Source organism: Talpa europaea, assembly GCF_964194135.1.
Source record: "Talpa europaea genome assembly, chromosome: 16".
Lineage (NCBI taxonomy): Eukaryota > Metazoa > Chordata > Mammalia > Eulipotyphla > Talpidae > Talpa > Talpa europaea.
This window is the reverse complement of record NC_140084.1, coordinates 45836892-45851313: the sequence shown is the minus strand read 5'-3', so window position 1 is coordinate 45851313 and position 14422 is coordinate 45836892. Positions and strand designations below refer to the sequence as shown.

The 14422-nt window shown below is 58.4% G+C and overlaps 2 protein-coding genes across 4 annotated transcripts in view; both read left to right on the top strand.

The window, feature by feature from the left end:
* Positions 1–4497, top strand: part of ZC3H4 (zinc finger CCCH-type containing 4) — a gene marked incomplete at both ends in the record, with an annotated part of 31301 nt that extends 26804 nt beyond the window's left edge. For 2 of the 3 annotated variants that reach the window (XM_084257930.1, XM_084257931.1), the window contains one exon: positions 2975–4497. In XM_084257930.1, the coding sequence (XP_084114056.1) occupies positions 2975–4497 (1523 nt within the window). Of the gene's footprint in view, positions 1–1557; positions 1810–2974 lie in introns of all 3 variants that reach the window. The other variant, XM_084257929.1, reaches the window with a different exon arrangement.
* A 7460-nt stretch (positions 4498–11957) lies between these two features.
* TMEM160 (transmembrane protein 160) lies at positions 11958–14156 on the top strand. Its single transcript, XM_084257714.1, has 3 exons — positions 11958–12341; positions 13297–13389; positions 13855–14156. The coding sequence occupies exons 1-3, from the start codon at positions 12134–12136 to the stop codon at positions 14118–14120; spliced, it is 567 nt and encodes a 188-aa protein (XP_084113840.1). The 5' UTR covers positions 11958–12133; the 3' UTR covers positions 14121–14156.
* The last annotated feature ends 266 nt before the right edge of the window (positions 14157–14422 follow it).

The following is a 14422-nucleotide window of genomic DNA, read 5'->3' as shown; positions in this document are numbered from 1 at the left end:
GTGACTCACTGGGGTCCATAGCACCAGAAGTGCTACTGCGACAGCTGTGGCGGGGAGGGGGTTCTTCTGCTTTGCTGACACCTCTCCCCCCCCCCCCCCCGCTATGGGCACCAGCTGCCCACTGGACAGCCTCTTGGGGACATTGGCGGGGGTCAGACGTCCAGGCCCGAGGTGCATGAGTCTTTGGCGTCTTAGCTGGAGTTTGAAGCTGTGTGAACAGGTGTTGGGGGAGCGGACCATAGGAGTTAGGGAGACATGGCATGTTCTCAAGTGGTAATGGTAGGCTGCAGAGAAGGGGGTGCTGTCGTTCTTGTTCTTCCCTCCCTGTTTAAAAAAAATGTATAAACAACATGCTTAGGAAAAGGTCTGGATGGGGTCAGAACCAAAAGTAGGGCGGGCTGTTTACAGCAGGTGTCTCTAAAGTCTCTTGTTAGAAGCAGCTCAGAGTCCCATCCACATATCCTGAAGTCCACCCTTCGGAAGTGTGCTGACCAGGGGTTTGTGGCGCAGGCCCACAGCGCCCCCAAGTTCTGAGCCAGCCTTTGCCACTTCGCATTCTCGGGGTGGAAGGCGCCCTTTCACATTGTGCCTTATAAACTTGTGTGTGAAACGTGTATAAACCATGGTTTCCAGCCCTGTAAGCTTCACCTCCCCCCTAGCTCTATCGCCCTGGAGGGTAGGTGACTTTGTTGCCCAGCGTAGATTTGAGGGGAGGGGGCCATTTCATGCTCGCAGTGCATTTCAGGGAGCAGTGCTGACCCTGGACGATGCCTCCTAATGCTCTCACGCCACACACGTCTTCCCCCACTCACTCGCGGTCTCGGGGTGCATCTGCTGGGGCTCCTGCCCATCCTCGGCTCAGATGTGGGTGGGTTTGTGGAAGGAGGTGGCTGGTGCCATTTGCTTTCCTGTCCTTGGGCGTGAAGGCAGGGGACCCATGTGCTTCCGGGGTGTTGTGTGGGCGAAACCACCTCCCTCACCTGAAATGCAAGGGCACGTTCAACGTTCAGAAACCACGTGGGGTTCAGGAAGCCTGAGAGGTGGGACCCCTGGGAGCATCTGGGTGGGCTCACGGCCGTAGCAACGTTCTGGTGTTTCGTTCTGTTCCTGGTGGAAAGTTGTTCCCCCGAGGGGGAGCTCAGGCCGTGTGTGGGGCGCTCGCTGTGAGAGCAGGCTCTGTTGGCGGTTGCAGAGAAGCCGTGAAGCTGGGCTCGCCGCAGCTGATGAAACAGATCAGAGTCGAGCAAAAAGTGAAAGATCCCTCAGTCCGTCTCCCGAACGTCATTCCCAAGGGACTGTTTTCTGTCTGTCTTTTCAAAGCTTTTCCTTTGCGTTTTATGAACATCGTGCGCCGTTCCGTCCCGTGTTCACTTCATGAGCATCTGCGCATGTCACTAAACCTCGCTGTGAACCCCATTCTCAGCGGCTGCATCCTCTGGGGTCTCTTGGGGGGGGTGGAGGGGGAGGGTAGACGGTTTTCCAGTCCAGGGCACAGGTGGGTTGGAGGGGCACCTCTGGCCCTTCCCGACATGAACCCTCAGTTCTTCCCTGCCACAGAGGACTACGGGCACTACGAAGAGCTGCCGGGGGAGCCTGGGGAGCACCTCTTCCCCGAGCACCCTCTGGAGCCTGACAGCTTCTCTGAGGGAGGGCCCCCAGGCCGGCCGAAGCCGGGCGCCGGTGTCCCCGACTTCCTGCCCTCGGCCCAGAGGGCCCTGTACCTGAGGATCCAGCAGAAGCAGCAGGAGGAGGAGGAGAGAGCGAGGAGGCTGGCTGAGAGCAGCAAGCAGGACCGGGAGAATGAGGAAGGCATGTGTCCTCCCCAGGGGCAGGGGCTCTCCCTGTGGGCGCAGGCCCCCGGCCGCTGTGCAGGGGAGAGGTGGGGGACGCCTAGGTCGGGCTGCTAGTTGGAGAAGAGCATGTGGCCAGGACGGAACCCCGCCCAGTCGTGAAGCCAGGCTGGGGCTGCCGCATGTTCCCGGAAGTGGCAGTCTGGGCTGCCCTTCTGTCTTGGGGGTCGGTAGAGCCCCTGATCCCATCCAGGAGGGTGGGGGGCTGGCCCTGGGAAGAATGGTGGCCGGGCAGGATTTCCCCTGTGCCTGTGCAGTGGCGGCTGTGGGGACACGCTCACGGCGCTCCTCCCCTAGGCGTTGTGCTCAGACAACGCAGCGAGCTGGTTGCTGGCACCGACCAGTGGACTGTCAGTCCCCGCCAGCCGGCAGGCTGTGTGCTGGACCTGGTGGCTTCCATGCCAGAGTGAAATGGGGCGGAAAAATGGTGTCTAGAACCTGAGGCCAGAGGCCACGGGTGCCCTGACTGGAGTCTCTGGGAACAAGTGGGGACATGGGGAGAGGCAGCCCCACCCCTGGTGGCTCTGGGTTTAGCTGTCTAGAAGCTTGCACTTGGACCAGTTTCTGAGTGGCCCACCCAGCCCTGCTCCTCATGACCAGGGCTCCCTCCCCTGGGACTCCCGTGGTTTTGGGAAGGGCCAGGGCCAGGAGGCTGTGAGCCAGCAGCATGGGGAGCTGAGGCAGCTGCGACTGCACCAGGCCTCCCGAGGGCTGCCCAGGGCTGGGCCTGCCACGCAGGGGGTGAGGCCAGGGCAGTCCTGGGCTGGAGTCTGAGCTCCTCACACTGCCCGTGCCTCTATTTTCTCATCTGTCAAGTGGGCATGGTAGCAACACTGCCTGCTGGGTGGTTGTGAATGAAATGAAACAGGACTTAAAGCCGAGCAGTGTCCAGGAAAGCCCGCTGGCATCTGCGGCACCTGCCGGGCTGTGCACTTGGCCCCCCCTGAGCTCACTGGCTCTTCCTGGCAACCCGTGGGGTAGGGGCTCTTAAAAGGAGAAATTGCGGTCCTGAGAGGCAGAGGAGCCCTGCACTCGGCGGGCCCTGTTCCCTGCCCAGGGGTCCAGAGGGCTGGTGGCCTAGGGGGCGGCCACTCACCCGTCCCTGCTCCTCTGCTCTTTCTCAGGTGACACCGGGAACTGGTACTCAAGTGACGAAGATGAGGGTGGGAGCAGCGTCACCTCCATCCTGAAGACCCTGAGGCAGCAGACGTCTAGCCGACCCCAGGTTTCTGTCGGAGAGCTGAGCAGCAGTGGGCTGGGGGATCCCCGTCTCCAGAAGGGACACCCCACGGGAGGCCGGCTGGCTGATCCCCGCCTCAGCCGGGACCCCAGACTCACCCGCCACGCCGAGGCTGCCAGCGGGTCGGGCTCAGGAGACACGGGGCCTTCCGACCCGCGACTGGCTCGCTCCCTGCCCACCGCCAAGCCTGAAGGCGGCCTTCATTCCAGCCCCGCTGGCCCCAGCAGCTCGAAGGGGTCCGGGCCACCCCCTGTGGAAGAGGATGAAGGGGAGCGGGCTCTACGGGAGAAGGCCGTGAACATTCCCCTGGACCCCCTCCCTGGGCATCCACTGCGGGACCCGAGGTCGCAGCTGCAGCAGTTCAGCCACATCAAGAAGGATGTGACCCTGAGCAAGCCCAGCTTTGCCCGCACTGTGCTCTGGAACCCTGAGGACCTGATCCCCCTCCCCATCCCCAAGCAGGACACGGTGCCCCCGGTCCCTGCAGCCCTGCAGTCCATGGCGGCCCTGGACCCCAGGCTGCACCGTGCCACCACCTCGGGCCCCCCCAACCCTCGGCAGCGCCCCGGCGCCTCCACAGACCCCAGCGCGTCCGGCTCCAACCTGCCTGACTTTGAACTCCTTTCTCGAATCCTCAAGACTGTCAACGCCACCGGCTCCTCGGCGGCTCCGGGTGATAAGCCCAGCGACCCCCGGGTACGTAAGGCCCCGACCGACCCTCGGCTGCAAAAACCAGCAGATTCTGCTGCCTCCTCTCGGGCTGCCAAGCCGGGACCCACCGACTCGCCCTCTCCAGCCGCCAGCCCCAGCGGGGAGTCCTCCCCGCCAGCCACTGCTCCCTATGACCCCCGTGTGCTGGCGGCCGGCGGGCTGGGCCAGGGCGGGGGCGGCGGGCAGAGCAGCGTGCTGAGCGGCATCAGCCTCTACGACCCCAGGACTCCCAACGCTGGTGGCAAAGCCGCGGAACCAGCAGCCGAGGCAGGCGCCCAGCCCAAGGGCCCCGACGGCAACGGCAAGAGCGCGGCCACCAAAGCCAAGGAGCCCCCCTTTGTCCGCAAGTCCGCCCTGGAGCAGCCTGACCCCGGGAAGGCCGGCACCGATGGGGGCGCGGGCACAGCCACAGACAGATACAACAGTTACAACCGGCCCCGACCCAAGGCCGCCGCCGCCCCCGCCGCCGCCACCACCGCCACAGGCACCCCGCCGGCAGAGGGCACCCCGCCCCAGCCCGGCGTGCACAACCTGCCCGTGCCCACCCTCTTCGGGACGGTGAAGCAGGCCCCTAAGACGGGTTCTGGCAGCCCCTTCGCTGGCAACAGCCCGGCCCGAGAGGGCGAGCAGGACGCGGGGTCCCTGAAAGATGTTTTTAAAGGCTTCGACCCCACTGCCTCCCCCTTCTGCCAGTAGTGCTCAGCGGGGCCTCGCGCTCCCTGCCCCTCCTTTCCCAGGGCGCTATTTCAGGGCAGCAGCCAGAGTTGGGGAACTCGCAGGGAGGGGGTGGGGCCTGGGTGTTCTCTCTTCCCTTTTTTCTTTTCAGTTTTCCTTTCGCTTTTCTTTTTGGAAGTAGCGCTGTCTTTGCGGCGCATAAACTGTACATAACTGTCTTGGTTCTGGTCAGTGCTGCGGGCGCCCAGGCCCGCCTGTGCACGTGAGCAGTAGCAAGTCCCCCGGGCTTCACCCCGCCGGGGCCCAGCGCCCAGGGACTCCCTGGAGGCCAGGCCCCCGGCTGGCGGCTGGGGTCTGCTTTTCTGGGCAGTTTGCCTCCCAGCCCCACCTCCACCCCCCCGGACTGAGAACTGGGCGCAGACGAGTCCCTGAATGCTGCGCACCCGCATGGCCCGGGCAAGGAGATGCCCCACGCGGTGGGCAGGCCCGGAAGGAGGTCTGGGCATGGCCGGGGGCGGCTCTCAGGCCCACCGGAAGCAGCAAAGTGAGCGAGCGGCTGTTGCCGGGGAGGAAGGAAGCCCTTTAAAGCCACGCTGCTGTCTGCATTTGCGCAGGCCCCCCCTGCGCCGCCGTGCTGGTTCTCCCGACGCCCTCCCGCTTCAGAGGACTCCGGGGGAGACAAGGACCTGGAGGTGGCGGGGCTGGCGTGGGATGTGTCCCCTAAGGGGTGCCTCCAGGAGGGACCCCCCGCAGCCCTTCATCCTCCGTCAGTATTAGCTGCCCTGTCATGGCTGGGCCTCCCTCCCGGGGCCGGGATCTGTCCTGGTCCGCAGAAGCCTGAGCCCCAGGGGCCCGGCCTGGCCTGGCCTCAGTGGGGCCAACTCAAGGATCCGTGGTGTGGCTGCTCCGCCAGGCGCCCACAGGGAGTCCTGGTGTGGTTTTTGGCAGTGTTCCTGTGCTCGCCGCTCGCTTCGTGCCTCCTTGCACCCGGTGTTCAGAGCCCATGTTTTGTTTTGTTTTGGAGAGGCGGGGTGTGGTTTTCTCCTAAGCCATCGGGTGCGCGGATCCAGAGGTGTGTCATGCTGTTGGATTTGTGGACACCTTGCAGAAAGTGGGCCTGAAGAAAGGGTGGGACACTATGGCCAGGACATGGTGGGGGGAGCTCCTGGGCCCTCTCCAGGAGAGGCCCTGGGACCCTGCTGTCTGTGGGAGGTGTGGAACCAGGGGCCTGTGTCCTGCTCCCCTCGTCTGGCTGAGCCAGGAAGGAAGCAGAGACATCCGCCTGGGGTCCCACAGCTCCCTTGAACCCTGGCTGAGGTCCAGCCTGGCCGTCGAGCCCCAGAGGAGGCCCACCCCATGGACTTGGTCTCGGGAGATGGGCCCAAGGGGAGTTGGGTGTGGACCTGAGTCACAGTGTGCTAGGGCCGCGTGGGAAGTCTGCCCGCTGGCCGTCTCCTGCCTTTCCTCCTGGTCCCACTGCCTTGCTTAAAACCCCATCTCTTTCGCTAATAATGAGGAAAGTGGGGACCCAGCCAAAGGGACCCCCGATCTCACCTCCTTGGGGTGGCAGGTGAGCAAAGCTCCTGTACCAACCTCCCTCTCCCCTGAGAAACTGTCTGGTGAGTGTGGAGCCAAGAGGGCTGGGGAGACAGCCCACAGCGCCAGTGTGCCCTGATGGGGTTGGTTTGGTTTGTCTTTTTTGTTTTTGTTAATTTTTTTTTTTTTTTTTATAAGCAATCATTAGTGAGATTTTTCTTCAGCCACCAGGGCTGGTCTTGAAACAGGCTGCGACTTGGATGTTTTTGTAAAGTAACAACATGTGGTGACTCTTGGGTGGTTCCCCCCTCCCCCTCATTTGAGAATTTTCTTTTGTAAAAGAGAAATTAAATGCTTTTTAAAAACCGAAATCTGTGGATGAACTAGATGCTGAAAACCTTCCTCTTGGAATACTCAGCCTAAGAACCCCATGGGACTATGAATTACACGGGAAATCCTTTATTTGCCATCAGACCGAGCTATTAAAGAAAAATTGTACTGACCAGGATTGTAACAAAAGTGTAAATACGATTTCCGAGCTGAAAGTTGATGGTGCAAATATGTATATAACGTACTGTATTTTTACAATGATCGCGCATGACTCTCCCCACCCCCCTTTTTGTACTTCATATCTGTCTTCCAGAAATGTCACCTGCCCCTTCCCTTGTGGTCTCTTAATCCAATAATTGTATTACTGCCAGTAAAGGATGCAGTTATTTTAAAAAGCCTGGCGTTCTCTTCTTTCCGTGCTGCCCCACCATCCTGTCTTGGGAAAAAAGCAGTGTGGGGGCCCCTCGTCCTCCTGGTGCCTGGCCACTAGGTGATGTGTGTGGAAGTGGAGCCTCCAGCTACACCGGACTTGCTGTCACCTCCCACCGCTGCTGTGCTCCCGCTGGGGCCCGCCTCCGCGTCAGGTGACCCCACCGCAGACTTCCCCACGCGGGGTTGAGCTTGGCTCGGGGTTGAGCCAAAGAGGACCTGGGGCTCACTGCCCAGCGCGAGCCACGGACTTCCAACTGAAGGTGTGTCCCCTTTGCCATGTAAATGACATACACGCCCAGGAGGATGAGGATTAAGGTGAGGCCATCTTGGGGGCACCCTTCTGCCCTTTAGTTGGCAGCTGGCTTAAGCAGATAAGCTCCAGGTCAAGTTCAGAGTCCAGACCTTGAAGTCCTTCTAGTCTATCCGTTCCGAACAAAGGTCACTTCACCTGTAACTCAAAATTTCAATGCCTTCAGTGTCCACTCAGCTAAGAATGTTGGTGGGAGGCCTCCCTGGTGGCCTAGGGGTTGAGTCTCAGCACTGTCTGCACTATCACCTCAGCGGCCTGAGTTCAAACCCTGGCCAGGGAGCTGACCCACATGGCGCAGCAGACCTCTCCTGCCTCCCCCGCTGCTCCCCTCAGCAGTGTATTTCAGTGGATCCGCCTGTTCTGCTCCCCACTCTGTCTCTGGCGAATCCTTTTACCCCCCACACCTCTGGCCTGTACTCCAGGTCTTGTATGCATAAATAAATCTTAATAAAAATGTTGATGGGGCAGTTTCAGCATTGGGAAAGTTCAAGTGAACCCCTAAGTTCAAGTGAACCCCTAAGATGGCCATAGGGCCATCTTCCCTATGGCCCACCTGGACAGACGGGAGGCCCTTGAGATATTGCAGCCTTAGCCTCCTTAGCCGAGCATGGGAGCAGAAACGGAAGCGTCTTCCTCTCTTTCTATTTCAAGTGCGTTGGCTTAATTCCTGGTGGTACAGAATCTGGAATAAAAACGACCAAAGCCAGCACGCTTGGGCTGAGTGAGAAGAGCCAAAGAGTGTACATTTTTAAGTTTCACCTTACTTCCAGTTAGAGATGAATACATTTGGGGACCCTAACACACGGGGGTGACTAGAGTTAGCAACACCAGCTCCTGTACTTGAAAGTTGCTGCGAGGGTAAATAGTAAATGTTCTCCCCACACAGGCCAAAAAATGGTAACCCCTGAGCAGACAGGCCCCTGACCTTGCCATACAGTTACTTACGCAACACTGTCAACTGACATCTGATAAAGCTGCGGAGAAACCTCAAATGACATGTCTTCTCTTTTCCTTCCTGGTTATAAAACAATCATAAGGCAACAAACAAACAAACCAAAAAAAAAAACAATCATAAGGGTCAAATCTTTTGGAGAACTCTGCCCCTGCCCCCCCAAAAAAAGTGGAAAGAAAATAAGTATTACGGGCCTCCCCGGTGGCGCAGTGGTTGAGCGCTGGGTTGCGACGCTGCCAGCGACCTCTGCGGCGCCGGTTCGATCCCCTGCTGCTCCCCGGCCACCTGAGGAGGGTCCCGCATGGCGCGCAGACCTCTCCTGCCGCCCGCTGCTCCCCTCAGCAGTGTACTTCGGTCCTTCTGCCTGCTCTGCTCCCCGCTCTGGCTCTGGTGAATTCTCTCACCTCCCGCGCTTCTGACTGTACCCAGTGCATGTATAAACAAAACAAACAAACAAATAAATGAAACATGCCTCTATTAAAAAAAAAAAGAAAGAAAAAGAAAATAAGTATTACCCAGAATCCCATGGGAAGACCTTTTTCCCTCACCCACACAGTGCTTGCAACCTTCCTCCCCTGCTCTCTTCTCTGGATTCACGTCTACTATTTCTGGAAGACATCTCTGAAGTCACTCTAACAAGGAAGAGAGTGAGTGGGCATGGGGAGAACGTGATGTGTGTTATTTGGTCAAAAAAAAGGCATTATACATTCCTGATTTCACTAGCTTTTCCTAAAATCCTCTCTAGCACCTTCTCCATTTCTGCCTGTGTAATTGAACCCTCAAGGCCTGCTGTTGTGTATAGTGCCACCTCCCCTTCTGGCGGCCTCCATTCTACAGTCAGATTTCTAGGGTTTGTTCTGGTTTAGTTTTTTTTTAAAGTTTATTTATTTATTATTTTTTTAAAGATTTTTATTTTTATTTATTTATAAAAGCACTGGGTACAGTTAGAAGTGCGGGAAGGTGAGAGAATTCACCAGAGCCAGAGCGGGGAGCAGAGCAGGCAGAAGGACCGAAGTACACTGCTGAGGGGAGCAGCGGACGGCAGGAGAGGTCTGCGCGCCATGTGGGGCCCTCGCCCGGTGGCCGGGGATCGAACCAGCGCTGCAGAGGCTGCGGGCAGCTTCGCAACCCAGCGCTCAACTGCTGCACCACCGGGGAGGCCCCACACATTTCTGTTTCTTTTTAAATATAGACAAAGGGAGTGAAAGTTCTCATAACAAGGAAAAAAACTGTACCTATGTGTCAGGGTGAATGGTGTTAACTAGACTATGATAGTATTATATGTATATGTCAAGTTATTATGTGGGACACCTGAAACTAGCATCATATTCTAAAGAGATGCACTGAAAAATAATCTCAGGGGCCTTCATGGTGGTGCAAGGGGTCAAGGGTCAGCAGTATGAAGCTATTGGCAGCCACTGCAGCACAAGTTTGATCTGCAGACCTCTCCTGTCTCCCCCGCTGCTCCCATCAGCAGTGTATTTCAGTTTGCCTGTTCTGCTCCCCGCTCTGTCTCTAGTGAATCCTCTCACCCCCCACACCTCTGGACTACATCCCAGTTTTTGTGTGCATAAATAATAAAAATAAATCGTAAGAAAAAAAAAGGAGGTACTTTCTTCAAAAAGACCTTCGCAGTCAGGAGAAATCTGCAAGCATTTCAAAATCCACCAGCAAAGGCATCGCTTGTCATGGGAAAATGGGAGACAGCAAGAGGAAGTTGGGGAGAATAGGGAACTAAGTAACTAGAGGGGGTGGGCAGGAAATGTGTCTTTTGGGGGTCAAGGGACTCTCAGGAGCTACTGCTGGGGCGGGTTCCCCAGGCAGCACTGGTTGGTCTTTGGGGCCCACTGCTGTCCAGGGCCAGTGGGGAGGAGAGAAACCTGGCTAATATTGGGCAGGGCAGAGCGATGGGAGAACAAAGAGGGAAAATACGTATAAAAGAATAAAAAAAGAGGGGTCTCCCTGGTGGCCCAAGGGGTTAAGTCTCAGCACTATGAAGCTATCCACAGCCACTGCAGCACGAGTTCAATACCCGACCAGGGAGCTGACCCACATGGTACAGCAGACCTCTCCTGTCTCCCCTGTTGCTCCCCTCAACAGTGTGTTCCAGTGGATCCGCCTGTTCTGCTCCCCACTCTGTCTCTGGTGAATCCGCTCACCCTCCCTGCACCTCTGGCCTGTACTCCAGCTCTTGTATGCATAAATATTTAAAAATCTTCTTAAAGAAAAAATTTGATTTTGCTTTAAAAAAAAATTTTTTTTTTCAGAAATGTTTTTCCGCTTTGGCAAAAGTAATTTTTTAAAGCTCCCAGATGATTCGTCAGTCACTGATCTAGTAACAACTCCAGGTGCAGCCAGCCAGCCAGCCTTCTGATCTGTCTTTCAGAAGGGTTTGTTTTCTCTGCCCTGACCCAGTCTGGCATTCAGTTGCTCCCCCCTCTCTCATCCAGGCAAAATCATTTCGTCAGCCAAGAATGTGAAAAATGTCTCTCAAATATTTTCAGTTCCTTTTTAATCCCACTTAATGCTTAACTTTCATCGCCAGCCACCAAGCTATCTATTACAGTCCATTTGAACTCCCTCCCCACTGTAACCCCCTCCACGAATCCAAGCTTTCCCAGTAGGGAGAAGCAGAGGTCAGGAGAGCCCTGGCCCTGGAGGCCTGGTAGCTAAGTTTCCAAAGGGAAATGGAGATCTGTGGACTGTCCCCTCCTCCCAGGAGGGTGTAAACTAGGGCAAGACATCACCAGATGCTCCTTTACAGCTTCCTCTGGCTGCTAAACCAAACAGAGCCCTGTAGTCTGAAGACACAGACAGAAGATGCTATACCCCAGCTTGAAATCTCTCAGTGGTGCATGTCTCACTGCAAATAAAACAGGGAGCCTTCAACAAGGTCCCAAGACTTCAAGGTGACCCCAACCACCTGACCCCGACTCCCATCCACTCTGATTTCCTTTCCTCCCACCTCCTCCTCACTCACTGTGCTCCCACCTGAGGGGAGCAGGGGTGAAGCAGGAGAGGTATGCTGGGCCATGTGGGTTAGGGATCTCCAGGGATCAAACTTCTGCTGCAGAGGCCGCACTTTTGCGCCACCAGGGGAGGCCCTTTTGCTAAATTTTTTCCTAAGTGTTTTTGTTTTCCAAACTGAATGTAAGGGAATCGTTTTATTTGAATTTTTAAGTTGAGGTCCAAAAGTCATATAACTTTTCATTTCAGGGGTGTAATTTATAGGAAATTATTCTTAATCTCACTTTACAATTATTTGCTGCTTGTGTATCAATGTAAATTTGATTTTATATATTGATTCTGTATCCTTCAACTTGTTAAATTCACTTATTAGTCCTAGTCGTTGCTTTATCGATTCTTTATAGTTTTCTACATAAGTAACCACATCATGTGCAAATAGTGAGAGTTTTGCTTTCCCCCCTGTCTGATCTTTATGACTTTTAGTGCTTTTTCTTGCATCACTGCACTAGCGGGGGCACCCTGGAGACAATGGTGGGGGCTGTATTCGCAAAATGCATCGGTTTGAACCATTCAACTCAATGCTGGGGCAAAAGAGTCAAGATTTACTGTAATATAGAAAACTTCATTTTGTCAAATAGCATCTCATTTTACGTCTGCATAGAAAAAAAAGACAGGACAAGATTATGACAAATTATTAGCAGTAATTGCTCATTGGTGGGATTAAGGGTGTTTTACTGTCGCCTCTGGGATCTTCAAGATTTTGCAAAGGTTCTATATTAAACTCCTCAAGTTGCATTTTGTTTACTGGCCGCTGGACTTACTCATTACCAAAACTACAAGTCCCAGCAGACATCGGGTCTTTGGGTCCGCCCGCCCTTCCCCCCCCCGCCCTCCGCCCCGCAATGACCACTGGTATTTGTAGTCCTGCGGTAGAAGCAAAGTGGGACTCGCGGTACCGGCACTGATGACAGAGGAGGGAATCACCGCCAACCTCGACCAATGGACAGTGCACACCGGGTCTAAGTGGCTTGCGCGTGACCAATGGGTAGCCCCGAATTCTGAGTGACGAGCAGTTTAGCCTACTGGCGGCCCGTGGGGCGGGGCGGTGAGCGGCGGCCGTAGTGCGAACCATGGGAGGCGGCTGGTGGTGGGCTCGGGCCGCCCGCCTGGCCCGACTCCGCTTCCGGGGGCCCCTGCTGCCGCCTCCGCGGCCCCGGAGCGGGGGCGCTCGGGGGTCCTTTGCCCCCGGCCACGGCCCCCGCGCCGGGGCTTCGCCGCCCCCCGTGTCCGAGCTGGATCGCGCGGACGCCTGGCTCCTCCGGAAGGCTCATGAGACAGGTTCGTGGGCAGGGGCTGGGGTCGGCCCGGGGAGCCCCGGGGGCTCGGGGCAGCCTGGCCGTCCGCGTGACGAGTGGGGCACGGGGTGGGGCTTCTGCTGCAAACAGGGCGGGCCCAGGAGGGAGAAGGGCTTCCGAGGGAGCGCAGGGAAGCGCCGGCTGCCCGGGCGCAGGCGGTCCGCCTCGGAGCAGGGCTTAGGATGCAGCGGGGATTCGGGGTTAGGGGGGTGCGGGAGGGATCGGGCTGGGACCGGCGGCCTTATGGAACTGAACCTGGCAGGATGAGAGGGGCTTCCAAAGAGTGCTGAGGAGAGGAGAGTTGCTTACAAGAGGGGTCCGCGTCGCAGGGGCGAGTCTGAGTGCAGAGGGGTGCGCTCTGCACGAGGCGGCGGCTGTGCGGAGCTCCGAAGAGGGGCAAGTTCCGGATTGGAGGCGGGAACAGCCAATAGAAGAAACGCTCTGGGCTGATTGGAGGGCGAGGGGAGGCTGCAGGGCTTGGGGGAGCCTTGGGAGGTAGAGGTCCCGAGGGGAGAGGACGGGCCGTCCGGGTACCGGACGGGATTGGGGGCAAGGGGGTGAACGACATCAGGGTAGCGGAGGGCGGTGTTTCAGGTGAACTGAGGGGTGGGGGGTTGCCCCAGAGGGCTGAATGAAGCGAGGGGGTGACCTGTGGGGACGCACATGGGAGGGGCTGTCCAGCATGGTCTTGGGGTCTTTCCGGCCTCAGGCTTCGGTTCTATACTCGGGTCCTAGCTTCTGCCCCAGTCCTGCGCACTGTCTAGAGTCTGACAGTGCAGAGTTTGGGGAGAGATGGAGAGGGTTTGGGGTAGGTCGGAGAGGATTAGGAAGGGGCCTCCAGGGAAGAGATTGGATTTGGGGTGGGTTAGGGTGAGAAGCCCCTGAGTTTGTCTGGGCCAAGGGGTGGGTGTGGGCTGATGATTTCCCTCTCCCTCCAGCCTTCCTCTCCTGGTTCCGCAATGGGCTCCTGGCCTCTGGCATCGGGGTCATCTCCTTCATGCAGAGTGACATGGGTCGGGAAGCCGCCTATGGTGAGTGGAGACCCCCATTCTCGCCCCTTCCGGGTCACGGGGGATGTAGAGCCCCCGCCCTCCCAGGTCAGGGTGGACTCCCTCCTGCCCGTCCACCACCGGCCCCCACCGGCAGATGCTTCACCCTCACTGGTGGCCCAGGTCGTGGCTGAGAGTCCCGGGCCCAGCCTCTTTCCCTCCAGCCCTGTCTGTGCTTCCACCCAGCTACCCCCTCTGATCCTGAACCCCCAGACTCCATGTCCAAATCCTGGACACCCCCATACCTTCTTGGTCCGTGCTGTCCTCTAGAATGCCCCTGCCTAATACCCTGACCCCTTCCTTGCCCTTGAGTTTGCCCCACGCCCCCCCCCCAGCGCCCCCTGGGTTCCCCGAAACGCCGGCTCCGCGGATCTGGCTGCCGCCCCCGGCCTTCTCCGCCTGGGCCGCGGCGCCCCTCCGCTGACCGGCCTCCATGCTCTCCCACAGGCTTCTTCCTGCTGGGCGGCCTGTGCGTGGTGTGGGGCGGCGCCTCCTACGTGGTGGGCCTGGCGGCGCTGCGGGGGCCCATGCAGCTCTCGCTGGGGGGCGCGGCCGCGGGCGTGGGGGCCGTGCTGGCCGCCGGGCTGCTGTGGGCCTGCGCCGTGGGCCTCTACATGGGCCAGCTGGAGCTGGACGTGGAGCTGGTGCCCGAGGACGACGGGACGGCCGCCGCCGACGGCCGGGACGAGGCGGGGCGGCCTCCGCCCGAGTGAGCAGCGGGGCCGCGGGGAAGGGCGGGGCGCCGGGCGGCCCGGGGCGCGGGGGCATTAAACCTCGGCCTTCCCTCGCCCGCTGGTCTGCGTGGTCGTTCCTGCTGCGGGAAGGCTGGGCTGGCGGGGACGGAGCGCAGGGAGGTGGAAGGGGGTGGAGAGAACCGGGGAGTGGGGGGAGGCGAGAGGAGGCCCAGGGTGCCCACAGACTGAGCCAGAGTGGGGAGCAGGCCCTTTATTCTCGGACGCCAGCTGGCGGAGAGCCCTGTCCGCCTCCCCACCCGCCCTCCAGGCCCGGCTCTGGG

Excerpts from the sequence above, each read along its gene's own strand:
- TMEM160 (XM_084257714.1), top strand. The coding sequence starts at position 12,134 with ATGGGAGGCGGCTGGTGGTGGGCTCGGGCCGCCCGCCTGGCCCGACTC. Across the intron at positions 12,342-13,296 it reads CCGGAAGGCTCATGAGACAG|CCTTCCTCTCCTGGTTCCGC; the intron begins GTTCGTGGGCAG and ends CTCTCCCTCCAG. Across the intron at positions 13,390-13,854 it reads GGGTCGGGAAGCCGCCTATG|GCTTCTTCCTGCTGGGCGGC; the intron begins GTGAGTGGAGAC and ends GCTCTCCCACAG.